Source organism: Cricetulus griseus, chromosome 9, assembly GCF_003668045.3.
Source record: "Cricetulus griseus strain 17A/GY chromosome 9, alternate assembly CriGri-PICRH-1.0, whole genome shotgun sequence".
Taxonomy (NCBI): domain Eukaryota; kingdom Metazoa; phylum Chordata; class Mammalia; order Rodentia; family Cricetidae; genus Cricetulus; species Cricetulus griseus.
In genome coordinates this window covers 4,277,235-4,304,396 of record NC_048602.1, presented here as the reverse complement: position 1 = coordinate 4,304,396, position 27,162 = coordinate 4,277,235, and the positions used below count along the sequence as shown (strand labels likewise).

Here is a 27,162-nt window from a genome sequence, read left to right as displayed (position 1 = left end):
CAAGGTGAGGGAGACTCCAGGTCTGCATGGCAGCTCCCTGTCCCCACCTAAAGATGAGCGAACAACAGCCTTCTCTCTGCTGTAGACCTGCTCAGCACCGAAAGCAGGGTCAGCCCAGCTGAAAGATAAAGCACCACACCACAGGAGCCTGAGAGGCTGAGCCCACGCCTCCTCTAGGGCGTCTTTATTCTAACTGGGGTGTGAAGACGGTCAGAATGGAGAGAGGCATCAAAGCACTTCAGCCCGCCTCGCGGGGAGGGTGCGCGCAGAGCCGGTGGGTGGGTGGGTGGGTGGACGGCGAGCCTCCCCAAAGCCTCGGAGTCCAAGCCCATGCCGGGAGGTGTGCTCTGGGCAGGGAGGGGCAGGAGGGCCATGCTGTGCACACTCTGGAGAGGGGCAAGGAGCGGTCGACGGCGGCCGGCAGGCTGGCTCGGCTGACTTTATTCTATTCTGATGTCCCGCTGCTGCTTGATGAACTTGATGAGCCCATTAGTGGAGGAGTCGTGTGAGGTCACGGGAGCGCTGCCGTCCAGCTCAGGCTCGATATTCTTCGCCAGCTGCTTCCCCAGCTCCACTCTGCCAGGGAGGGGCGGGAGAGGAGAATGCACCGAGTTCCAGAGCCAACCGGAAGGCACCACAGGCCCTTCCCGAGCCAACCGGAAGGCACCACAGGCCCTTGCCGAGCCAACCGGAAGGCACCACAGGCCCTTGCCGAGCCAACCGGAAGGCACCACGGGCCCTTGCCGAGCCAACCGGAAGGCACCACGGGCCCTTCCCGAGCCAACCGGAAGGCACCACGGGCCCTTGCCGAGCCAACCGGAAGGCCACCAACCGGAAGGCACCACAGGCCCTTCCCGAGCCAACCGGAAGGCACCACGGCCCTTGCCGAGCCAACCGGAAGGCACCACGGGCCCTTGCCGAGCCAACCGGAAGGCACCACGGGCCCTTCCCGAGCCAACCGGAAGGCACCACGGGCCCTTGCCGAGCCAACCGGAAGGCACCACGGGCCCTTGCCGGCAACTCACCCCCACTGGTCGAAGCTGTTGATGTCCCAGATGACGCCCTGAACGAAGATCTTGTGTTCATACAAGGCTGCAGAGAGAGTAGCAGATGGTGTCCGTCAGGTCGTCCATCTGTCCCTCCTTTCCTTCCTACCCCCCTCCCCGTCCCAGCTAACTGACCCCAAGCCTGTCAGTCCCTATCTCCCCGCTCACCAATCAAGGCTCCCAGAATGAATGGTGTGAGCTTGGTGAACACGATGGAGTTGGTTGGGCGATTTCCTTCAAAGACCTGCAGGGAACCAGGAGAAAGACCATTGCCAGCATGCACTGTATCCGGGGAGGCAGAGAGGCCGGTCCCGAGCTTTTGGAGACGAAAGGCACTCTGCCCTCAGAGGCTGTGACATTTGTATCTGGGGAAGAGACCGTCCCGTGGCGTGGGACAACCAACCCCTACCCTGACCCCCTCAAAGTCATCCCTCTATGTCACCCTAAAGCTCAAGTTCCTGAGGAAGGCTGACCTTGTGTGGCAGGAGTTTCTCCAGGTCCTCCGGGCTCTTTCCGGCAGCTTGGAGTTCCTTCTTAGCCTCTTCGTTTGACTTCCCCTTCATCAGGGCCTCTGTCTGGGCCAAGAAGTTGGCCAGAAGGATCTGACAAGAGAGACATAGTTAGTTACACTAGCAAGCACCGCCAGAGTCCGTGTGCCCAGCACTTGTGGGGCGTGGAGGGGGGTTCGTTCCAGCATGGTCCACTCCCTGCACAGCTCAGCTGGAGTGAGCAAGGAGGGCCCAACTGATGCCACAAGAGGGCAGGAAACAATGCTGACTTCTTTTTTCTTTTTTTTTAAGGGTGGTATTAACTGGGGATGGAACCCAAGTGCCAATCTGATGGGGGAGGCCCTTCTGCGTACATGATAAATAAAGTGCCGACAGGAAAGCAAGATAGGTGGGGCTAGTCAAGGAGGATTCTGGGAAAGCTAGGAGAAAGCGCAGACTCACATGTGCGCCCGGGAAGACGGGACGCTTGCCGCTGGCGTCCGCTAAGCTTTATAAAATATGTAGACTTATGATAATTAAGACTGAGCTAGCAGATGAGAATCCTAGTCCGAAGTGGCCCAGCAGCGTTTATACCTGATATAAGTCTCTGTGTGTTACTTGGGACCTGAACGTGGCGGCAGGGCTTGGACGGCTTTGGCAGAAAGACTTAATCGTTACTCCTATCCTTAAAATTTGAGACAGGTTTTTGCTCGATCGCTCAGGCTGCCATGAACGGGCGGGTCCTCCTGCCTCTCAGCTCACCCTCAGAAAGGCTGGGATCACAGGTGCATGCCACCTCGCAAAGCTTCCTAACAGAATACTGACCAAGGTGTCATGCTAATCCCTGTCTCTCAGACTTTAAGAGAGAGAGAGGTGCCAGGCAGAGCTGGCACACGGCTTTAATCAGGAGGCAGAGGCTGGCACATTTGTGAACCAGCCTGGCCTACACAATGAGTTCCAAGACAGTCAGGGCTATACAGAGAAACCCTTCCTCAAAAAAAAAAAAACAAAAACAACCCTTCCCACCCCCCCAACCCTATACGCAGGAGACAGGAGGCGAGGCAAGAGGACTACCAAATTTAAGGCCAACCTGGGTTACACTGCAAAATAACAAAAAGAGACTCGGCTGCCAGCAAGGAACCAGACTGTTGGCCCTCCACGGGAAATAAGATTCTGCCAGAAGCCTGAACGAACAAATATTCCCCCAGGAGTCTGGCTGTATTCTAGGCTTTAACTGTCAACTAGCTAAAGCCTAAAGTCACCAGACACAGGAGTGTCTCTTGAGACTGCCCTCTTCAGACTGGCCTGTGCGGGATTTTGTCTTGATGATGTAGGAAGTCCCCGCCCACTGTGGGCAGCACCACCCCTAGGCAGGTGGCCCTGGGCTGTGTAAGAAAACTAGCTAAGCACGATACCAAGCCGGAGTCAAGTTCTTGCCCTGGCTTCCTTCGATCACAGACTGTGATTGTGTAAGGTGAAGTAACCCTTTCTGCCCCAAGGGTTGCTGTTGCTTAGCGGCCTCTTCACAGAAGCAGAGATGGGACTAATAGAGGCTGACCCCTTTAATGAGTTGGGAACCCAGCTCTGACTGCTGCTGGCTTCTGACTCTGGGAACTGAGACAACAGACCGTGTTCCAAGGCAGTAAATTAGTGCTCATCTGCCTCGGCGGGGAGAGAGATGGAGCTAATGGCTGAGCAGGGCAAAGCTATAGGAGGGCTACATCTCCAGGGGGATCTGGACAGCCTGCTTACCTTGTGGTGCAGACCTTTCCGTATGGGGTGCTGGGTCTGCACAGGGATGAGGAAATCACAGGGTATCATCTTGGTGCCTGTTGAGGGTGCAGTGGTCATCCATTCAACCCCAGCCCACGGGAGCTGCCCCGAGAGGGAGGTCCCTGCTGTCGTCGCCGTCCCCCGCCCCCCACGCTTGCCCAGTCCAAACGGGCCCTACCTTGGTGAATAAGCTGGTAGAATGCATGTTGGCCATTGGTCCCTGGCTCCCCCCACACAATGGGGCCTGTGTGGTGGTCCACCCGGGTACCGGACCTGGTGATGGACTTGCCGTTGGACTCCATGTCGCCCTGGAATGAAGACAGAAACTCAATCCTCTTCCTGCAGCATTTCCCTTGTATGAACTGTGCCTGGATCCTTCCTGGGGTGCCCCTGCTTCACGTGGGGATCCTGCAAATGTGGGTCCTCAGGCTCCTGAGCTCTCTGGCTTAGACTACCATGCTGTAAGGGCCATGATCAGGAGAAGATAGGGCTGGAGGCTGATCTCTTTATAAACAAGATTAGTTCTTCCTGTAGGTGGCCTGAGGGAACTGCTCTCTTGATCCAGGAAACCTTTCAAAATCATGCAAATTGAGATCCGAACCTTGTTCACTTTAAGAATGATGAAGGGAGTTGAGTACCGGCTTAGTAGTTAGAGTGTTTCCTGCTCTTCCAGAGGACCCAAAGTCAATTCCCGCACCCAGACCAGGGGCTCACAACCACCTGGAACTCTAGTTCCATGGGTCCCATCAATCTCTTCTGCCCCCAATGCACAAAGTGTCACAAACACATACATACAAATACACATTAAAAGAAAAGGGGAGATGGGCTGGAGAGATGGCTCAGAGGTTAAGGGCACCGACTGCTCTTCCAGAGGTCCTGAGTTCAATTCCCAGCAACCACACGGTGGCTCACAACCATCCGTGATGAGATCTGGTGCCCTCTTCTGGTGTGCAGATATACATGGAAGCAGAATGTTGTATACATGATAAATAAATAAAATCTTTAAAAAAAAAAAAGGAGGGGGGGTAGAGAGGAGACTTTTAGACAGAGGGTCCAAGGCCCAAAAGATAGCTAATTTTTGCGGCATGTGCTTACGAATTCAGAGGTTGGTTGTAAATTCTGGTCACTGAACACATCCAGGTGAACCAAGCACCCAAGCTGGTCCACAGCATAGGTCACAGCTCACACCAGCACCCAGCACAGCAACAAATGAGAGCCAAACAAGAAGACACGCCCACCACCCAACCAGGACAAGTCTGGCCAGGGCACCTCTCAAGGTGAAAGTCAGCTGATAACAAGGGTGGAATAGGTCCTGGTGACCAGCATGTGCCACACTCCACCTTCCAAGCCTGGCCTGGCGGCCGGTACCTGCTGGAAGTAGGCGGCAAAGCGGTGCATGTACTGATCATAGGGTAGCAGGGCGTGGGTCTCGCAGCCATAGAAGTTAATGTACCAGATCCCCAGCAGAGCCAGCAGGACCGGGGCGTTCTTCTCCAGCGGGGTCTTGCGGAAGTGCTGGTCCTGCAAGAACAACAAGGTGGGCGGGAGCTGGGCAGCTGTCAGGGAGAGGGGGGCAGTGGGGAGAGAGTAAGGAGGGAACAGGACCCGTGCACGCCTCAGGCCGAGCAGCACTCACCATCCAGTGAGCCCCGGAGAGCAGCTGCTCGAAGTTGTCAAAACCTGTGACAGAAAAAAGGAGCATGAACACGCACACACACACACTACACACACACACACACACACACACACACACACACACACACTACACACACACACTACACACACACACACGCACTACACACACACTACACACACACACACACACTACACACACACACACACGCACTACACACACTACACACACACTACACACACACACACACACTACACACACACACTACACGCACGCACGCACACACACACACTACACACACACACACACTACACACACGCACTACACACACACACACACACACACACACACTACACACACACACACACACCACACCCCCACACACCACACATACACACACCCACACCCACACGTCTTCCTGGCAGCTGGTCAGTTGTTTTTGGTCTTTTTTCAGAACTAGGAAATGTTGGATGTGAAGCCAGAAGACTGGACCTGGGAGGAGGAGGAGGAGGAGGAGGAGGAGGAAGAGGAGGAGGAGGAGGAGGAGGAGGAGGAGGAGCCTGCAGAAAGCCTTGCTCTGCAGAGCTGGCCCTTGGTTCTTTCTCCCAGAACTAAGACAAACAAATGTGTCTAGGCAGGAGCAGAGAGGCTGGAAGCCCGAGGGGCAAGCAAGGCGCTCAGGGAGGGATGCGGCCTCAACCTCACGCACTGCCTCCTGTGGTGAGTCAGAAACAACATACTCACCGATGTGCAGAGCAATGGAAAGTCCAATGGCTGACCACAGCGAGTAGCGGCCACCTACCCACTAGGAGAGAAGGAAACGGCACTGGAGGAGGGCAGGCACACCCTACCCCCCTCCCTCCTGCCACACCTGTCCCCAGAAAGCCAATCTTCCACAGGTAACAGCCTGGAGGGCTGGACCCAACCCGACTCTGCCCAGTCAGACAGCAGACCAGGAACTAGTGACTCTCCATGCTGGCCAGCAAGGCAGACTACGTGAGGGACGCGTCAAATCAAAGATGTTACCGCAGCTGGCCTTTTCTTCCTGGCAGACCCAAGGCCTCAAACCTCTGTTGGCTCCCATTTCCTCAGCACTGGCAGGAAGGCAGTCTCATACCTGTGCTAGCCTTTGCCGTCTCGGTGATGGCAGAACCAGGGCCTCATATCCATGCTTGACCCACCTCATTATGACCTGTGCCAGTCTCTACTTTCTCAATGCTGATGAAGAGGACTCCCGATCTGGGCTAAACCTCAGATGGTGACATGCATACCAGTTCCCAACCCAATCTCCTCAGATGCTGGCGGAACAAGACCTCAAACTTGTGCACACCTGCCTCAGACATGACTTAAGAGCCCCACACCTGGGCCTACCTTACTCCTCAGGCCAAGGAACATGGAAAGCCTCATACCTTGACCATGCCTCATCTCTTCAGATACTGGCAGACCAAGCACTCTCACCTGTGCTGAACTTACCTGTTCAGACACTGAGAGACCCGGGTCCTAACTCCTCAGAAATTGATAGACCAGAACTTCATACCTGTGCCTACCCTGTCTCCTCAGACACTGACAGACCCAGAGTCTCATACCTGTACCTACCCTGTCTCCTCAGAAATTGGTAGACCAGAACTTCATACCTGTGCCTACCCTGTCTCCTCAGACATTGACAGACCCAGACCCTCATACCTGTGCCTACTGCGTCTCCTCAGAAATTGGTAGACCAGACCCTCATACCTGTGCCTACTGGGTCTCCTCAGAAATTGGTAGACCAGACCCTCATACCTGTGCCTACTGTGTCTCCTCAGAAATTGGCAGACCAGACCCTCATACCTGTGCCTACCGCGTCTCCTCAGAAATTGGCAGACCAGACCCTCATACCTGTGCCTACTGGGTCTCTTCAGAAATTGGTAGATAAGAATCTTGTACCTGTACCTACCCTGCCTCCTTGACCTTACTGACAGACCCAGAGCCCCATTCTCATAGTTACGATGTCGCTTTGGCCACTGATAGACCCAAAACCTCACACCTGTACCGTACTTCCCATCTCCTCACACACTGACAGGCCACACCTCTACCTACCCTGTCTCCTCATGTACCGACAGATTCAGAATCTCAGGCCTGTACCTACCATGACTTCTTGGTCACCGACACACCCAGAGACTTGTCCCACCTGTACCCTTGATCCAGACTGGACACAGCGACTAATACTCACACCTACCATGTCTCCTCACACACAGAGACTCAGAGCTCCACACCTGCACCCATTGTGTCTCCTCAGGCACCAACAGAACCAAAGCTTTGTAACTATGCTTACCCTGCCTCCTCAGACACAGAAAAGCAGAGCCTCCTACCCTCGTCGACTCTGCTTCTTTGAACATGGAAAGACCTTAGTATGGCACTGAGACCAATTATAAACAGAGTTAGATCTGAAAAGCAAGCACCTGGCAGCCAGAGAAGCATTCCAGAGTCCTGTGGCAGGAGTAGCCATTCACAAGAGAATTAACTCACAGGAAACAATAGGAGCAAGTTCCTCTCTCAAGTCTCTCAGGCCAACACAGGACTACAACCCCATTAGCTACACCGGGGAGGAAAGGTACCAGACCATACAAGCATTAGATGTCTGGTGGTGTTTGGGTGTCTCCTGAAAGCCTGAGGAGAAAAACTGTGAGGGAGCACAGCACAGTCTGCAAGGTGGGAGAAGGGGCCGAGCGGTGAGCTGCAGTCTGAGGGTGAGGCCCGGATGAAGACCGAGGAAACCCCCACGGAAGCTGAAGTTCTCCTGAAGTGCTGACACCCTGGACTGGGGGCCGAGGAGGGCCAACACAGTAAGTTCACACAGGTGTGGGGAGAGCATGAGAAATACAAAGTCCCTCTGGCTAAGACAAAATGCCTCATCTGGAAGGATCCAGGTTTACGAAGAGCTTTGTGACAGCGACCAACTCCCAGGCCCTGTTAGGTGAGACGCGGACTCTCAGATCTGGCCTAGTAGACTCAGTTTTCAAACTCGCGTCGGGTGGACAGCAGCCCTCACACTGACGAGCTTAGCTTCAGACCTGGGCTGAGAGGAACAAGGTCAGATTTCACTGCTCTGGGAGCTTCGCAATGCCCAGCAGGGTCTGACCCAAGCCCCGAGCCCTCAATTGTACCACTGCGTCCCTAGGGCAAGTCAGACTATACACCGGTGACAAAGCAAAGCCAAAGCCCACACACTTGGGCCTGGCTACAGATCTCCCTGCCCCTGCAACAGCCTCAACTTTGGCCTGACTGAGGCCAAGTAATGGGCCTGGCTTAGTGCACCACACCTCGGCTCTCTGACCTCCAGACCAACCCAGACACAGGCATTAATTACTACAACTGGTTGTTTTCTTTCCTTCCTTCCTTCCTTCAGTGCAGACCCCGGGTGCATCTATCTCCAGTTGCGAAGTCCTTGCTTGGAGGACCGTTTCTTCTTATGTTTAAAGCAGGGCTTGCAGATAAGCCTGCCTGTGAGACCTACAACACTTGGTCTATTTTACGTGTCTGATTTGAGAGTCCACTCCAATCCACAGGAACGTAGCCATGGCTCCTTGGGCTTCTCCGAAGACCCAGGTATACCCTACCTTCAACTGACTCCCTGGAAGCACAAGTCTTTACTCCATCCGCTGAGTTCCGCACGCCACGCGGGCGCCCAGAATAACACACAGAGTCTTATATTAGTTTACAATGCTCATGGCCAATTGACTAGGATTTCTCATGCGCTAGCTCAGTCCTAATTATCATAAATCTATAGATCTTATAGGACTCATCGAGACTGCCTTCTGCTGGAGTCCTCTTCCCGGGACCACACGGCGGCCCCGTAGAGAGAGCAGGAGGAAGAGGAAGAGCAAGAGAGCGATTTCCTGCTTATATTCTGAGTCTGACTTCTATGTCACTTCCTGCCTGGATCGCCTCTCTTGCTTTCCTATTGGCCAACAGTACTTTACTTACCAACCAATAAGACAGTCATATACCGAAGGACCTCCCCATCAAATGTCCTGTAAAGAACTCAACCCCACCTACACACATTCAACTCCTCAGAACTACAGCAGGCAATGCCGGGCCACCCTGCCCTCCTGTGCAGCACTTAGAGGACAGCCCCGCCCCTTTAAAGATTTGTTTATTATAGATGCATGTCTGCCTGCAGGCCAGAAGAGGGCACCAGATCTCATCAGAGATGGCTGTGAGCCACCCTGTGGTTGCTGGGAATTGAAGTCCTCTGGAAGAGCAGCCAGGGCTCTTAACTGCTGAGCCCCAAACTCCCTTCCTCTTAGACTGACCTTGGCTCTCCTGATCTCACCTCCCAGGCCAGGTCTACCCACCTGTGCCAGCTCTACTTACCAGTATTTGAGCCTGCCTCTCCAGAGTACACCTGCCAGGGCATCTCTACCTGAGTCTGGCCCTGGCTTCTCACCTGCCTGGCCTCTACTCCAAGTCTTGACCAAGCTTCTCCAGGCTTCACCACAAAGACCCAGGTATAACTCCTACCTTTGGGTGAATCCAGCTTTGGAAAGGGCCAACTCTACCTGGCAGTGTTCAAATTCTCAGGCCTGCGTCTGGCAGATGGACTGTCTGCCTCTGACCCTGGCTCTCCAGAACACAACTGGTACACCAGGGCCACCTACCTGCATTCACCTGTAATTCTCACACTTCCAAACAGGCCAGGCATGACGGTGGCGCACACCTTTAGTCCCAGCACTCGGGAGGCAGAGGCAGGTGGATCTCTGTGAGTTCGAGACCAGCCTGGTCTCCAGAGCGAGCTCCAGGAGACCAGCTCTGCCTCTTGGTACAGTATGCACCCTGGCTGCTTCTTGTTGAGTCACTGCTATCTATCAGGGCGTTGACCGTGGCTCTTTAGACCATACCTGGAAGGCCAGCAAAGCACACCTCCGCCCGCTGGACCACATACTAAATGGGCCAGCTAGCTCCACTTATCTACATGAGATCTTCTGGGTTGTCCAGACCACGCCCAACTGGCCAGTTCTGGCCCTGGGTCCTTGCTGCACACCTCTGCCTACCTGATCCTGAATCCTGATTGCTGATGAACAAGTCCACTTACCTGACCCTGATCCTCACACTCCATCCGTATCTGACAGGCCAGCTCTACCATCCAACCGAATGCATTTTCTTCCACAGAGCCTCATCGACAAACCCAGTCTACCCACAAGTCACTCTCATCAAACTGGCAGACCCAAGGACTCAAGGCAAAGACTCCACAGGCCTTACCCAAGAAATGGACCTCCGCATCCCCGCGCCTGGTCACACTCAACCTTACTGAGCATGACCACACCCGGGAAACCCAGAGATACCCCACTCATGACACACCTCCTAGGGTCTCTACTCAGACATGCCTTCACCCACCTTGTCTTACTCGACAGCATCTCAAACATCCAATTCATCTTTGCTCTGAGGCCTCACCTCTGCTCGACTTGACTGACCCAAGGAAGGATTTAATGTCTCAGATCAACCTACCTCTGCTGGTTCTGCAGACTAACTTACCGGGGAAACTCCCACTGTGCATGGCCAAGGCCGGCAGACTCGGGATCCCAGCCAAGGCCAGCAGGCTTGGGATCGGCAGCCTCTATCGTACCCTACCTGGGAGACCAGGGCGTACAAATCTGTTTCTTAGCAACCTCCTCTGCCAGTTTTACTGCACACACCTGGAAGGGCCCGACTTCCATGCCTTTCGGATGAATTAGGAGACCTTAGACCACCTACCTGTGCACTACCAGAATGTTCCCATGTCACCTAATCACACAGTCTGGCTTGGTTTCAGTCACAGCACTTGGGTGCCTATGCTTTCATCCATTTGCTGCGATGCTGGGGGCTGAGCCAAGGGCCTGGACCCTGCTGGGAGCTCTGTCTCCCACCCTTGCACCTTCCATCTCAATGTCCATACTAGACCAAGCCAGTTCTGTCTACAGTGCCTAGCCTGGCTCCTCCAGCTCCAGTGGGAAATCAGTCACACACTTTTGTCCGATTCCAGCTCCCGAGACCTCAGCCATAAGACCACATCTAACAGACTTCAGCACACACCCGAACAGATGTTACGTGCCAATCTCAGAGTTTCCTACTGCTAGCATATTCTTTCTGAAGAACCGGATCTCCCAACCTTTATCTTTCATGAGTCTCTCAAACTGCACCCTGAAGACACAGGTGCTCTGCTGTGGGATACTCTTTTACACTGTGTGAATATTGTCTCTGTGACTGGCTTAATAAAGAAGTCCACTGGTCAACAGCTGGGCAGGAGGGACGGTGGGAGGAAGAAGGGCGGAGTCAGAGGGATCGCCAGCCAGATGCAGAACGACGCAGAAAATGGGATACAGGTAAAAGTCCCAAGCCTCGGGGCAGCACGAAGGTTAATAGAAATGGGTTAAGTTATAAGAGTTAGGTAGGCCGGGCATTGGTGGCACACACCTTTAATCCTAGCACTCGGGAGGCAGATGGATCTCTGTGAGTTCGAGGCCAGCCTAGTCTCTAGAGAGTGCCAGGACAGGCTCCAAAGCCACAGAGAAACCCTGTCTCAAAAAACCAAAAAAAACCAAAAAAAAAAAAAAAAGGTAGTAATAAGCCTGAGCTGTCGTCCGAGCATTTATAATTAAGTCTCTGAGTCCATTTGTGAAGTGGCTGGCGGATGGAAAACTTCCTCCCACAATCCTTAGTGTCCCTGCTTGTGTTCGACCTGGCCACCTCCCCAGGCCTCACCCTTTATAGTCTGCCTAGTCCTGTTCTCCTCACAACACCATCTGCTATACCCAACGACCTCAGAAGGGCTAACCAGGATGCCGAGAACCTGGGTTCATCTCATCTGAGCCACCAGCTAACTATAATCCAATCCTCAATTTCCAGAAGGTACCAGAGGTCCTAATCGGTGCATGTCTGGGACCATCTAGTCCTCTACCTGCAATAGCTAGGCCAAGGTCACATGACCTTCACTTCAGCCCTGAATAGTTACAACTCATTTTGGGGGTTGTTTACAAACAAGGTCTCACTACATATAGCTCAGGCTGGCCCAGAACTCACCATATAGCCCAGGCTGGTCTAGAACTTGTGATCCCCCTGTCTCAGCCTCCTGGGATTACAGAGATGTACCACCATACCTAGATGATGTCATAACTGCATTCATACTTTTCTTTGTCCTGGCCTGTCCTCTAATCACACACACACACACACACACACACACACACACACACACACACACACACCTGTCCTCATTGCCTTTCTGACGGGAAGCTAGCTCCTGAGACCTCTGCCATGACGAAACACACACCAAACCACAGACCCGATCATACATACCCAAGGAGAGACAGCTTGCAAATGTCAAGTCGCAGATGTCAAAATCAGTTCTCTGAAGATGGACTCAAGCTGGGACCCAGAGAGACTCCACAGCTCAGAGGCTTACCTCTGCTGGGTCCAGATGTCAGACACCCTAGGCAAGGTCAAGTCAGACCCCAGGGGACCGAGCCCCCCATCACTCACACATGCCTGTTCTGGACTGACCTGAGGAATGGCCTTCCAGGCGGTGCTGCGCTCCTCTGCCTGACCTGCTGTCTCTATCTCACCTGAGAGACTAACTCCAGGGTCTGCACACTGTTCCTGGGCCCTCAGACATCATCCCCATTAGCAGTGTCCACCCACAACCCTTCTCATTCTGTCAGGGTGTGCTTGCGTGAGTGCATGCATGCGTGAGTGCGCACACGCGCGGCCTGACCCACGATGGGGGGGGGTCTCCACTGCCGTCACTGCCAGCCCTGGACTCCTGTTCCCCGCACCTAACTGCTACTCTTTGACCCTGCCTGCAAGACACAGGAGCTGCTGTCACAGTCTATCAATTTTCTGTACACTGGGCAGTTACAGCGAGGCCCCACTATGTGGGGCTCTGTGGCAAGTAGGGGATACCCACGCCTCCCTTGCCACCGTTTGCTCAGGTGCCACAAGGAGGAAGGGGAAAGGCCCCTCCTCTTTCATTAGGCAGGCAACACTCATTAGAAGGCGCGGTTTCCCCACAGGGGTTCCCCATCTGAACCACAGGATGAGTTAACTCATACACAGTGGATGGCTTGGGGCGTGCAGTTTCATTCTCCCCTGGAGATGGGTAGAAAAAAAGCTCTCAGGCCAACTGTGGTTGCGCATGGCTGTGATCTAAGCACTCGGGAGGCCAAGGCAAGAGAAGAGAGGATCACAAATTCAAGGCCAGCCTAAGCTACACAGTGAGCTTTGGGTCGGCCTGGGCTACACAGAGCTCCTGTGTCAGACATTCGCAGCTCAGTGGTAGAGTGCTGGTTTGGATAAGTGCAGATCCTAGGCCCTGAAAACAAACCTTTTCTTTATTCAATTGATTTCAAGAAAAGGGCGTTTTAGCGCTTTCAAAGCAAGGTTGCCACCAAGTGCCTCCAGTCCAACGGCTGGTGGGAAATGCCCAAGGGTGACACCTTGTCCGGTGGACCCCAGACATTTATTAGAGAGTGCATCTCTGCCCGGCCACAGCCACAGCACCCCCAGAGCACACACCACACCCACAGGAGCCCTGCACTCTAGCCTTCACAGGCATGCCTCACAGCACGGCTGTGCTCAGGCAAGCTGCAAGGCCAGTCCCTAGTCAAGTCTTCCTCCAGGTGAGTCCATAGGACCGACCGTCTGTCCTCCTGGGTGGCCTCCATGCAGCTCTACTATTTAAAGTGGGGGTTTGCTGTTGCAAGCTGCCAAGGTTTAGTGTGCCTAGACTCCAGGTTTACTGCCTCCTCCCTGTCAGCCACCCCAGCTGCTCCTGCAGTCTCTTGTGGGACTCTTCCCAGACTTCCAGGTCCCAAGACATGCCTCGCCCTGCCCTTTGACCTTTATGGACTGTGGCTGCCGGCTGGAGAAAGGTCAGGCCTGAGAATAACTCACCTCGGCTAATCGAGAGGGCTGGGGTGGCTCTGGTTACCTCACAGTAGGTGCGGCTGGGAGGCACCCAGGGAAGTATCGCTTCTCCCCGGGAGCCGGGAGTTCTCCCACAGGCTGCGCCTCCCTAAGGGCCCCTCTGCCTTTCCCAAAGTGAGACGGACATGCAGCAAGCGCTCGATAACCGCTGACCTGACCTCATAGGCCCCTCCTGTCGGCTCAAGGGCCATGACTTGGCTAAGGCCACGCCAAGCACACAGCACAGGAAATGCCTTTACTTACATCCCAGAACTCGAACATGTTTTGAGGGTCAATTCCAAACTCCTTCACTTTGGACTGAAAAGTACAAAGGGAGAGAGGGGACATCTGTCAGAGGCAAGAATAGGAGGTGACAAATGCCACCCAGTAAGTGACACTTCCCAACCCCCCATGAGGGGCAGCAGGGTGGAGCAGGTTCTGAGTTGAGGGTGACACCCAAGGTTGCTCACTCCAAACTGGACACCAAATCAGCTCACGGTCCCCCAACACACCAGGGACCCTGCGCCTACAGCACCTCCTCTTAGTGGATATGAACCAGAGACACCAGACAGCCATCCCATCCTCCCCACGCCCTGCGCTCAACTCTGGAACTCAAGTCTAGGCAACAAAGCCTGGACCACTACCCAGCCTTCCCCTTCTGAATACGATGCCACCCACCCGAGGGTTCCCTAAGGAGACCAGTCTTATTCTCAGGTGTCTAGGCCCTCAGGCAGGCAAAGCCAGCTGCCCCATACCTATCCTCAGAGATGTCCACTGACAGTCTGAGCTCTGCTGGCTGAGTACAGACAAAGTGCTGATTAGCAGCCTTGAGACATCTAACTGGCCCCTACCCTCTTGGCAGCAGTGGAGGCTGAAATGGGAAGGAGGGGCGGCAAAGGGTGGTCTGAGGAGCCCAGGTGTGCTCAAGTTTGTGGGGGCTGTGCTCCCCGAGAGCCAAGCCTAGTGTCCCCTACCCCATGCAGGCACAAGGCCAGAGCAACTGTGAGCTGGCAGTCATGAGCTGGGCTCTAATCGCATTAGCACCACCTCACATAGTCCTTAGCCGGAACAAAAGGCCACATCTGGAAATGCTGGAGAGATGATACAGCAGCCAAGAGTACACACTGCTCTGCATTGGACCTGAGACGGCTCCTAACAGACATCAGGCAGCTCATAACCAACTGGAACTCCTATTCCAGGGGACCCAGAGTACTCTCTGAGGACATCTTTCCTCATGCATGTACACAGCCACGCTCCCCTCAAGATACCCGACACACCCATATACACACATAATTAAACATAAAAAAAGTCACTGGGGCTGGAGAGATGGCTCAGAGGTTAACAGCACTGGCTGCTCTTCCAGAGGTCCTGAGTTCAATTCCCAGCAACCACATGGTGGCTCACAACCATCTATAATGAGATCTGGTGCCTCTCCTGGCCTGCAAACAGAACACTGCATACAAAATAAATAAATAAATCTTTAAAAAAGCCATGCCAGGCAATGTAGCAATGCCTTATCGCAGCCCTCAGGAAGCACAGGTAGGTGGAGCTCTGGGAGTTTGAGGCCATCCAGGACAGCCAGGGCTATACAGACAAGCCCTGTCAAAAAAGTTCACATCCAAGCAAGATGGATGTAAAGATCATGGTAAAGGCACTTGAACCCACATAAAGAAGGCAGGACACACCACAAAGTCCTCCTCTGACCTCTATTGTAACATATACGCCCACACATACATATCACACACACACACACACACACACACACACAGAAAAACAAAACAAAACAAAAAAGGTCAATTAAAAACCAGGGCTGAGCCAAGCAGTGGTGGTGCACACCTTCAATCCCAGCACTCGGGAGGCAGAGGCAAGAGGATCTCTGTGAGTTTGAGACCAGCCTGGTTCTACAAGAGCCAGTTCCAGGACAGCCTCCAAAGCCAGAGAAACCCTGTCTCAAAAAAAAAAAAAAAAAAAAAAAAAAAAAAAAAAAAACAAAAAAAAACAAAAAACAAAAAACAAAAAAACCCAAAAAAACAAAACAAAACAAAACAAAAACCACCAGGGCTGGCTAACAGCACTTGTTCTTGTAAAGAACTCAAGTTCAATTGCCAGTAGGGTAATTCATAAACATCCCTAACTCCTGTTCCAAAGATCTAATGCTTTTCTATGACCTCTGTGAGCACCTGGCATGCGTGTAAGGCACAGATATACATGCAAAACACTCTTAGACATGAAATAAAATTTAAAAAGAAAAAGAAAAAAGCACATCCATTTACCAGGCCTAACAGCTTTAGTGAAAAACAAGCTCCACCCAGTACATCCCATATGGGGAGAGGCATGGGACAGGACCCCGAGGGCCAGGGGTGCTCGAGTGCCTCAGTCTGGCCTGGGAGATGGTGGAGACATCATGATGCCACTGTCTGCACACCCTTGCTTAGGATTACAGACACTGAATGGAGATAGCAGGAAGGCCAGCCGGCTCCCAGCTAAATGTCTGTATCAGCAACCCAGCCATGATTCGGCCCCCAGTCAGGAACTAGGCTTTCCCACGAGGGCACGCAGGGTGCCACTTACCGTGTTCGTAGACAGGGCGATAAAGTGCTTTGCAACTGTAGACGGCTACAAGAGACAGAAACAGATTATAGCAAACCTGTCCCAGAAGGGCCACCCAAGGGTGGAGAGATCACTCCCCCCTCCCCCCCCCCCCCCCGGCACCAACACACACACCAGAGAAAACCAGATTCTACACAGGACTGCCTGTTCTCTTGCTTAGGCCCAGGGGCTGTTGTTAGAGGAGCCCACAAAAGGTCAAGGAGAGGACAGGAAGGTGATGACACATGACTGTCATCCTACCGCTCAGCTCACGGAGCTCAAGAGCGGCCTGGACTGCATAGCAAGACCCTGTCACAAACCAACAAACCACAAAAATGTTGTGTAAGGTCCACAAATCAGCCTGCCTATCCACACACAAAGGCACACAACACACAGCCAAGGAATAACTAGATTCCCCCAAGGTAACATGGGCGTGGTCGCTGGGAGCAGAGATGATCCAAAGCTATAAAGACAGGCGCTAAAAAGGCCGACTCCTGCTTCCACCTTTAGGAGGGATGGGGGGAAGGGGGAGGCAGGACAAGCACATCGCCCAGCAACACCCTCATCGGGGGCGGGTAGAACGTGGAAAACACACCACACACCCCAACAGCAGGAGACCCACCCCACGCCCACTTACATCCCTGGACGCGCCAAGGAACCACTCCTTTGCTGTCTCGGCATTGGTGATGGTCTCCTGGGTGGTGAAGGTCTGTAACAGAATGGGGGGTACTCAGTCCAGCAAAGGTGGGGGCAGCGGAGGCCACTCAGCACACCAGGGGGATTACAGCCAGCCACCAACATGGCCTCGGCACTGCGGGCAGCAGCAGCCGGCAGTCTAGCCGTTCACATCCAGCAGGGAAAGGACCCCACCCAAATCCCACCCAGAACCCAAACCCTGCAGGTCAGGCAAAGGTCAGGCATCTCCCAGGAGAGGGGGCTGAGCATACTCCCGAGTTCTCTCCAGTTCAGCCTAGGCTGGATTTCACTTATAATTTTATTATAAGAGAGAGGGAGAAGGAGAGGGAGAGAGAGAATTGCCATGGCACATTGTGGTAGAGGAGAGAGTGCAACTCTTGGGAGTAATTCTCTCCCACCAAACTCAGGTCATCGGGCTTGGTGGCAAGCCCCTTTACCTACTGAACCATCTTGCTGGCCCTCCGACGGTCTTTTATTTTTTATTTTTTTAACTCTTTTGGGTGTGTTAGGGTACATAGGGCATAAACTACAATAAACAAACTGTTTTGTTCTCAGGTCAGCGCTCTGAAATCAAAAAGGTACAACACCTGCATTCCCAGTGCTCAGAAAGCAGAGAGGGAGCTACCTCAGCTATAAAAGACCCTATCTCAAAACTCTAAAGGGGGGGGGAGCAAAGCGGGAAGGGAGAGAGAGAGGGTAACTGATGGATCTACTAAGAAAGAAAATATCGCCCAGCACTCAGGACAGCCTGGTCTATGGAGAGAATTCCAGGACAGCCAGGGCAACAGAGACACCCTATCTCAATAAGAAAAGAAAAGAAAAGAAAAGAAAAGAAAAGAGAGAGAGAGAGAGAGAGAATAAAGGAAGTATTAGAGCCATATTATATTAGGACAAGGACCTGTCTGTAATCTATGTGAGCAGCTGAGGTACTTTGAGGATCTACAGTTCCAGGTGTGTGTGGACTACAGAGCGAACTCAAGGCTAGCTGGGTATGGAGTTCAGTGGTAGATTACTTGCCTAGCATGTGTGAGACTGAGTGCATAAACAAGTTGGTATGGCCTACGACAAGGGTCCAAGCTGAACAGGTTCAGGCTTTTATTAGGTAAAGCTCTTTTGCGGCCAGACACGGAACCACCTGAGGGCAGCTGTGTTAACCGGATCCACAAAGCACCATTCACCATTCACTCAGAACCGGTCCTGACACCCCACCCCAGCGCCATACCTTGGAGGCGACTATAAACAGGGAAGACTCGGGCGTCAGGTTGGCCAATGTTTTGGCAATGTGGGTTCCATCGATGTTGGAGACAAACCAGATGCGGGGACCTCCTGAAGCGTAGGGCTTGAGAGCCTCAGTCACCATGAGGGGTCCCTGCAGGAAGGGAGGACAGGATCTAGGGACTGGCTGTTCCCTCCCTGCACCCCATAATCCCAAGGAGAGTTGCTCACCAGGTCAGAGCCTCCGATACCAATGTTGACGATGTCCGTGATGGGTTTGCCCGAGTAACCTTTCCATTCGCCGCTCCGGACCCGCTGGCACATAACCAGAAGACAGAAGATCAACCCAATGCCCACGGAGAGGCCCCAGCTCAAAAACATCACCCCTTGTGGGTCATTCGGCCTCAATGAAACCACTAGGCCCTGTCAGGAGCCCCTGGAGGTCACGTGCTGTGACACACGCTGCTGAATGCTGAACAGAGCAAACAGGGCTCTCTTGTCCCTCACTCCCGAAGGTCATTTCAAGTGGCCTACCAGACCCCCTTGTGCTGAGGCAGACTGACCTCCCTGTGACAGGCAGGAAGGAGAAAAGAGTTACTTGCTTATCTCACGATATAAAAATGTCTGCACGGGGCTGGAGAGACAACCCAGTGGTTAAGAGCATGGGCTCTTCTTGCAGAGGCCCCAAGTTCAGCACCAGCACCCACACGGTGTCCCTAACTCCAGTTCCAGGGGATCTGACGCCCTCTTCTGACCTCCACAGGCACCAGGCATGCACACGGCGCACATTAATACACAAAGGCTTGAGAGCACGCACACGCATAAAGTACAAGAGAAGCCCACAGAAAGCTAGAGCTATTCTGATCTGAAGCCTCTCTCTCCCTCAGCCTGGCTAGCATGGCTGCTTTGGAGGGGCCTCCCCTCCGGCTGGATATTGTAAGTGCTGGCTTTGATAATGCTACTCTGCTTGCTCAGCCAATCGGGCCACTCCAGTTGTTCCTCAGGATGCTGTAAACACCCAATTTGACGACTGGTTATCCGCTCACTGTTTTTAACTTTTGCTTGCTACATACCTAATAAACTCACCTATTCAAAGACCAAAAGCGTTATCTACTGTAGATCACTCTCCGTATGAATACATTCCCCACGAAATGGCCTGTATGTCCTCATTGACAGAGTGGGACTAAGGGGTCTCACGGGGAGGCTGTCAAAAATTTTTAAACAAGGGGGCTGGAGAAATGTCTCAGTAGTTAAAGAGCACTGGCTCATCTTCCGAAGGACCCAGGTTCAATTCCCAGTACCCACAACTGTCTGTAACTCCAGTTCCACGGGATCTGACACCTTCACACCAATGCACATACAATAAATTTAAATAAATTATAAAAAATAAACAAGTAGCCAGCTTCTACATAGAGTTCCAAATAATTCTGGGTCAAATCCTAGGCCTTGAACACTAGGCAAGCTCTACTTACCACTGAGCTAAGTCCTCAGCCCATACGGTTTTGACACAGAACGGGCTATGTATATAGCCCAGGCTGACCTTGTACCGGCAATGCCCCTGCTATAGCCTCCTGATTGCTAGGCTCACAACCCATGCTAACGTGTCCAGCTGCTCCTGGTACATAACCCTGTAGGAATCCCACCTCTGCTTACCAGTGCTGGTCTACGACCCCACAAGGATATTGTAAAAACGACCCTACATGGAGGGGAAGCTTGGTCCTAACAACTTAAAACTTCTGCTTTGTTCTCTGACCCCTTCCCCAGAGTGAACTGTGTATCGCATGCTTACTGTACCTGTGGAAGCCACAAGAACTGGAGTTACAGAGAGCTGTGAGCTGCCACGTGGGGGCTGGGAATCGAACCCAGATCCTCCGCCAGAACAGCCAGTGCTCTTAGCTATGGAAGCTTCTCTTCAACTCCCTGATTTCTTTAAAGAGTCCACCTACCACGTTGCCTGCACACTCAGTCCTGGGACCAAGCCCATAGGGAAAGGAATCGACGAGTCCCTCCAGCTTGCCATTCACAGAGAGAATCTTCCAGAACTGACAACTTCAGAACACTCTGCTACAACCTCAACAGAGCCCCCGAGCCAAACCAATGCAGGTAAAACTACCCCCCAACTTTTGATCCAGAGACGCCATGTCAAACAGCCATGTCTACTCTCTGTGAGTCAGGCTCTGGTGTGTTCCCTCAACAATGGTCTATCATTGAACTGGTGCAAGTCAGCGGATAGGATTCTAGTCACAACTTTAACAAGAGGCTGGAGAGATGGCTCAGCAGTTGAGAGCACTGACTGCTCTTCTAGAGGACCCAGGTTCGGCTCCCAGTACCCACAAGGCAGCTTCATAACCATCTGTATTTCCAGTCCCATTGTATCTAACACTGTCTTCCAGTCTCTGGGCACTGTATGCATACATACACACTCTGCTGAAACGCACACAGCAAAAATAAAATACTGGAAACCTAGACAAACTGGATGTGGTAGCTTATGCTGGTAATTCCAGCATTTGAGAGGGCTGGACTACCATGAGTCCACGATGACTCTGTCCCTAAACAAACAAACCAACCTAACACTTTAACAGAAAGCTCTAAACCCTAAAAAAGATTAGACAACCCTGAGACGGCTGCTGGTATAAGTTTAAAGGAAGGGCAGGAAAATGTTACTGGAAATTGTAGAGGAAGGGATTTTTGTAGGCCAGGCTTGGTGGCACACGCCTGTAATCCCAGCACCCACATGCACACACCCACTGAGACACAAATATACACACACAATAAAAATAAATCTATTTTTAAAATAATTTCATTTTATTTATGTGCATTGGTGTTTTGCCTGCAGGTATGTTTGTATGAAGGCATCAGAGCCCCTGAAAGAGGAGTTACAGAGAGCTGTGAGCGGCCATATGGGTGCTGGGAATTGAACTCAGATCCTTTGGAAGAGCAGGCAGTGAGCCTGCTAACCCCTGAGCCATCTCCCCAGCCCCCAAATAAACCTCTTTTTAAAGCCCCGTTGTTTCCAGGCTAGGTGGCGCAACATGGGAGGCAGGGACAGGCAGATCTCTATGAGCCTGACTTACAAAAAATGAATTCCAGGAGCGCCAGGGCCACGCAGGGAAACCCTGGCTGGGGATGTAGCTTGTCTAGCATGCACTGGGTCCTGGGTTTAACTCCCAGCACTGTATAAACTGGGCGAGGTGGCTCACAGCTGTAATTCCAGGGATCCAAACGCAGGAAGAGTTCACTCCCTGGGAAGCCCGTGACCCGTGAGAGAACTGATTCTCACGAGCTGTACCCTGATCCGCACACACACTGTGAACGTGCATGCATGTGAACGTAAGTGCACATGATAGCAATTTTTAATAGTTTTATGAACTCACCTTGAAGAAATCTGTGCCTACAGCTATTGTCTCACAGACTGACACCCCCCACATAAGCTCCTTAAGGAGTCTTTCAAGACTAAGAACCAGCGTCCGAAACTGTACCCACCCGAACTGAATGGAGCTACGTGAGGCAGATTAAGAGACACTTAGGAGGCCTTTAGCCGCTCACCTCACTTTCAATCTCACAGTCCAAGGTTTACTAAAACAAAGTACCTCCCCTCCTCCACACACAAATTATGAGACACTGTTAACATAATCTTCACTTGGGGCTTTAGAACATAGGCCACTTTTTCTTTTTTTGAGACAAGAGGCTCTCTGTGCAGCTTTGGCTATCCTGGCACTCACTCTATAGACCAGTCTGGCCTCAAACTCAGAGCTCCACCTGCCTCTGCCTCCTGAGTGTTGGGATGAAAGGCGTGCGCCACCACAGCCTGGCATGCCGTTTCTTAGTGTTGTTGTATTGTTGTTTTGTGCTTGGAAATAGTGCCATTACTGAACCCCAGGCTGGCCTCAGACTCATCCTCCTGCATCAGCCCCCAGAGTGCTGGAGCGATAGGCGTGGCCACCACCCCTAAGACATCAACTTAGAAGAATAAACAGCACAGCAGGACAATGCAGCCATAGCTACCAACAGTATGGATAAATGATGGTAGGTTTTCCTTTTAGTTGTTGTTTCTTGCTTATTGTAAATTTCCAATTGACAGAAGACGCATTTATGAGGTATACTGTGATATTTTGATACATGGATATAAGTAACAATCGGGCCAGACTGGTTGGTATATTCATTGCTTCAAACAGTATCTCTTTTCAAGCGCTTGCCTGTCACATGCCAGACTCTGAATTCAACTCCCAGGATCACAAAGACACCTTTCCTGGTGTGTTGACTGGTTTGAGGGGTTCACTGTCCAGCCTAGGATGGCACTAATCTGGTGATTCTCCTGCCTCAGCTTCCCCACTGCTGGGATCATCGGCATGAACCACTGTGCCCATTTACTTTTGAGAGAGCCCAGGAAGTAGAATTCCTCACCGGGAGTGCATTGGGTTAGCAGGGTTTCTGTTGTTTTGAGAAAGGGTCTCCTCATGTAGCCCAGGCTGGCCAGAGTCTGTCAATTCTACTTCAGCCTTCTAAAAGCTGGGATTACAGGCATGATCCACCAGAACCAAGCCTCATATTTTCAAACAAAAATACCTGGTCAGCCTGCGTCAGCCAATGGGACAGCCAGCTGTAAGGGGGTGTCCCACAACGGCAGTGGAGAACTAAGAGCACACTGTCCACCCAGAGTTCCTGAGCACACACAGGATGAACAGAGAACCAGGGTCCACTCTGCCACCCACAGCAGAGGGCTAGGATGCCCTTCCTCACACACAAAACCTCTCAGGGATCCCTAGCTGTCCTCGTCCCAGGAAGCCCTGCATTTTCAAGTCAGAAAAGGGCTCTTGGCCAAGGCAAGCAGACTTTGACCAGCCACACACGGGAGCCCTTGAGAGCTACTGCTTTCAGGCACAAACCCAGAGCAATCACACCAATCACGATCTGAGCATGCCCAACCCAAACAGATACGCACACGCACACACCCACAGGATCACTGCTGCCATTCCTGCACCCCAGACTTGGTGACATCTACCACCCTGCGCACGGCTACCCAAGGGTTACACACACACACACACACACACACACACACACACACACACACACACAGACACCAGACACACACACACACTGAGGCCACAATGGATTACGAGGTAAATTTAGCTGGTCCCTAAGACAACACATACTGTCTTCCCCACCCCCATATACACAGATAGAAGAGGATTTTTCGAGACAGGGTTCCTCTGTGTAGCCCTGGCTGTCCAGGAATTCATTCTGTGTTCCAGACTGCCCTCAAACTCAGAGATCTGCCTGCCTCTGCCTCCCAAGTGCCAGTGTGTGTCACCCCACCCTTGTGAATAGTTTAATCCCTGAACTAGGAAGGAAGACGTGGATGGATCTGTGAGTCCTAGGTCAATACGGTCCACACAGGCCAGTTCCAGGGTTACATAATTAGATCCTGCTTAAGAAAGGGAAGGAAGGGGGGGAGGGAGCTGGAGAGATGGCTTAGTGGCTAAGAGCACTGGCTGCTGCTCTTCCAGGTCACGAGTTCAATTCCCTGCAACCACAGGGTAGCTCACAACCATCTTTAATGAGATCTGATGCCTTCTTCTGGCCTGAAAGCATGTTTGCTGATAGAACACTGTATACACAATACAAGTAAATATTGAAAAAAACAAGCAAAAAATTTGCAAAAAAAAAAAAATAGATAAATCTTAAACAGAAAAAAAAAGGGGAGAGGTGGTGGGGCACAAAGGCATCTGTGTGTGGTGCAGTTAGATGCAGGGTAGTGACCCAGAGGCGCCTTTTACACTTTTCTAGTGTAAATAAGCTGCAGAAGGGAAGCAGGATGCAGCTTCGCTGGTAGACGACTTTCCTTTTCCTACTATGTAAAGCCTCAAGTTGACACCCACAACACCGTACAGCAGGTGGCACACAACTGCAGGCCCAATCCTCGGAAAATGGAGAGAGAGTGCTCACTCTGAAAAGAGCTGAGGGAAATTCCAGTCTCGGCAATCACACAGGTCACCCTCACCTGAGGCTGCAGCAGGGCCTACATCCTGCCTCTAGGGAAAGCAGTAGGGCCAGATTCCTGAACACACACACACACACACACACACACACACACACACACACACACACACACACACACACACACCCTGAAGGCACGTCTAGGCTAGCATCAGCACACACACATACACACCCCTGAAGGCACGTCTAGGCTAGCATCGGGCTTACCTGGCAGAAGGACCTCATCTTCTCCAGAACCCTGTTGACCTCTGGCATCACGTCTCTGCTGTCCACCACAATGGGTGAGTTGGACCGGTTCCGGAGGGCCACATGCAGCACTGCCCGATCCTAGACATGAAGGGAGCTACTTACTACACACCCTCGAGTTAGAGTGCTCCCCGAGGGCCAAGGAGCTGTGTGGCTCAGCCCCCTGTGCACCACACAAGCAGGTCTCTGTACAAGGCTGTGGTGGTAATGGGTGCCTGGAGTTAACGGGTAACCTATCCATGCTTTTTGGGAGTGACTGAGGACAGACAGGGAGTCCTGTGCCCACCTTGCCTGCTGTGGACAGTCAGAAAGAAGCAGACAGAAGAGAACCTGAACATGCCAGAAAGGCTGCTCCTGCCTGAGGGACCCCGGGGCATGAAAGGCCTGAAGACAGCAGAGTGACAAAGGCTTAGTGGTGACAACAGAGGTCAGCCATTGGTGCACCTAACACAGCCGCAGCCCTCCTGATGAAAGGACTTATCTGTTGCACCCTCCAAAACTGTCCAGAGGGCCCGGGATGTGAAGCAACCAAACCAGCCTCACGGCCACAAATGCCACAAACCAAAACTTGACTTGTCACTGAGGTCGGGGGCAAGTGCCGAGCAGAGGGAAATGGTCCATCCAGCTAAAGACAGTGACAGCCTTGGAAGAAAACAGGAGCAAAAGTCCCAGGCGGCTAGGAAAGCAACAACAATCCAGGGAGAGGTAGGTTCCTTGTGAGTGGGAGAGCCTGGTGCCAGCCCACCTACCCCACCTCCGCCCGCCACTCCCCGTGTTCCTGAAGCAAATGTACGCCTGCAGGAAGCCCTCCTTGACTGTGGCCGCCCTCACTGTGTGAGCCCAGCAGTGCAAGGCCAGCGGCTTTAAATTGCATCTGCAGTCAAGAGCCTCAGCAGTCGAGAGCCCACGCTCCTCTTCCAAAGGGCCAGAGTGTGGCTGGCAGTCCACACAATGGCAGCTCACAACCACCTCTAACTCCAGTTCCAGGAGAAACGGACACCTCTGTAGGCACATACCCACACACCCAAAACTGAAATAAATAAACAAATAAATGACACGGAGAAGAGTGTGGAGTGCCGATTGTGCCTGCAGGCTTCCAAAGAGACTAGAGGCTTTGGTGACATGACTCCTCTTGTCAATGGTGTAACTTGCAGCAAGGATCCATCCGAGTGTCAAAGTTGAAATTCTCCAAGAAAATGTCTGAGCAAGCCTTAAGCAAATCCCTCCCTGGACAGACACCAGGAACTGTTCCAGTTTGCGAGCCAAGTGCAGCTGCCAGTCTCAGGCAAAGACACACCCCAAAGCTCTGCAACCAACCCCCCCACCCCCCCACCCCAAACGAGAGCCAAACAAGAAGCGTTTTAGCACCTTCATGAGGCAAAAGCATTGCTTAAGAGTAAGGGTGAGGACACAGGACGGTGGACGGTAACAGGCTGCCGAGCAAAAGGGAAGGAAGGAAGAGGCCTGGGGTGGGTGGGCTGACCCTGATGCGCCCCCCACGACAGCTCACCTCGGTGTAGTTTATCTTCACACCACTGAACATGTTGTCCCGCATAGTCTCCACGCCCCTGGACCTAGCCTAGGAGGAGAAGACACTGAGGCCTGGCGTCCAAACCCCCAGTGAGGCTGACTGATGGTCAGGGCCTGCTTTCCATCTCCATAGCAGGCCCTGGAGATCCCTGGGTACCACTCCAAACCTGGACCTGGAACCCAAACAACCCCCACACCCAAGCCAGAGACCACAGTCCCCCGGGCCCAGCATTAATTACCAGGTCCACAAGCATCTGCATCACCTCCTTGTTCACAAGGTTCTTGGAGTAATCCACCAGAATATGTCCATGGGTGGTGTTGAGGTTCAAGCTGCAGGGCGACGCAGAAGCTGCTGGTCACACCCCAAGCCCACCCTCTCCGTGCCACACCCCAGGGGCAACGCCTGCTGCCCGGCCGCCACACAGACTGACCTGCCCGCAGTGGAAGGAGCCAGGCCACAACCCCAAGATGCAGAGGCAGAGCCTGAGCTAGGAGCATGGTTTAGAAGGAAGGGTGCGCGCGCGGGTGCAAACTGCCCTGCAGAACCACCTCACCTGAGGGCTCCCCCTCGACACTCCGGGTCTCAAACTGACTGGGGGACACCAATCGGGGACTTCCATCTAGTAAGGGAGCCGGCCACAGGTGGTCACCTCATGCATGGCCCTGGCCTCCCAGCGTCGGTGACCAGGGCGGATGCAGCACAAGGAAGATTTACTTCCTCCGCCCTCCCTAGTGCTCAGTTCACCGGTCTCTCTGGCCTGTGCGTCCTGCCTCCCCGGCTCTATTTTTACACCGCGCCTCCCAGCAAACCTCAGCCTGACCCACCCTTCCCGACCCCTGCAGGCCCTGGAGGGACAGACAGGTGGGTGGGAGGGGACAGCTCGGTCGCTGTCTGCAAAGGGCTCCCTCCCCTCCTCCCCACGGGGAGGGGGGTCACAAATCCCTTCCCAAGCGGCTGGGCCTGGAAGGCGGGGGCGCAGGGACACAGGGGTCCCCGCGTGCGTGTGTGTGAGAGGCGCCTTTTACACTTTTCTAG

At 52.9% G+C, this 27,162-nt stretch overlaps 1 protein-coding gene across 1 annotated transcript; it reads right to left on the bottom strand.

The window, feature by feature from the left end:
- Positions 1-423: 423 nt before the first annotated feature.
- Gpi (glucose-6-phosphate isomerase) lies at positions 424-26,461 on the bottom strand (the record flags this gene model as incomplete). The annotated part of the gene is given in 17 exon segments (NM_001246726.1): positions 424-576; positions 1,026-1,092; positions 1,215-1,290; positions 1,520-1,648; positions 3,287-3,363; positions 3,486-3,615; positions 4,676-4,828; positions 4,944-4,987; positions 5,685-5,745; positions 14,118-14,171; positions 16,425-16,469; positions 17,080-17,151; positions 18,361-18,507; positions 18,585-18,668; positions 24,558-24,677; positions 26,107-26,175; positions 26,366-26,461. Coding segments are annotated over 17 exon segments (1,560 nt in total), but the record flags the coding sequence as incomplete, so codon positions are not given.
- Positions 26,462-27,162: the final 701 nt, after the last annotated feature.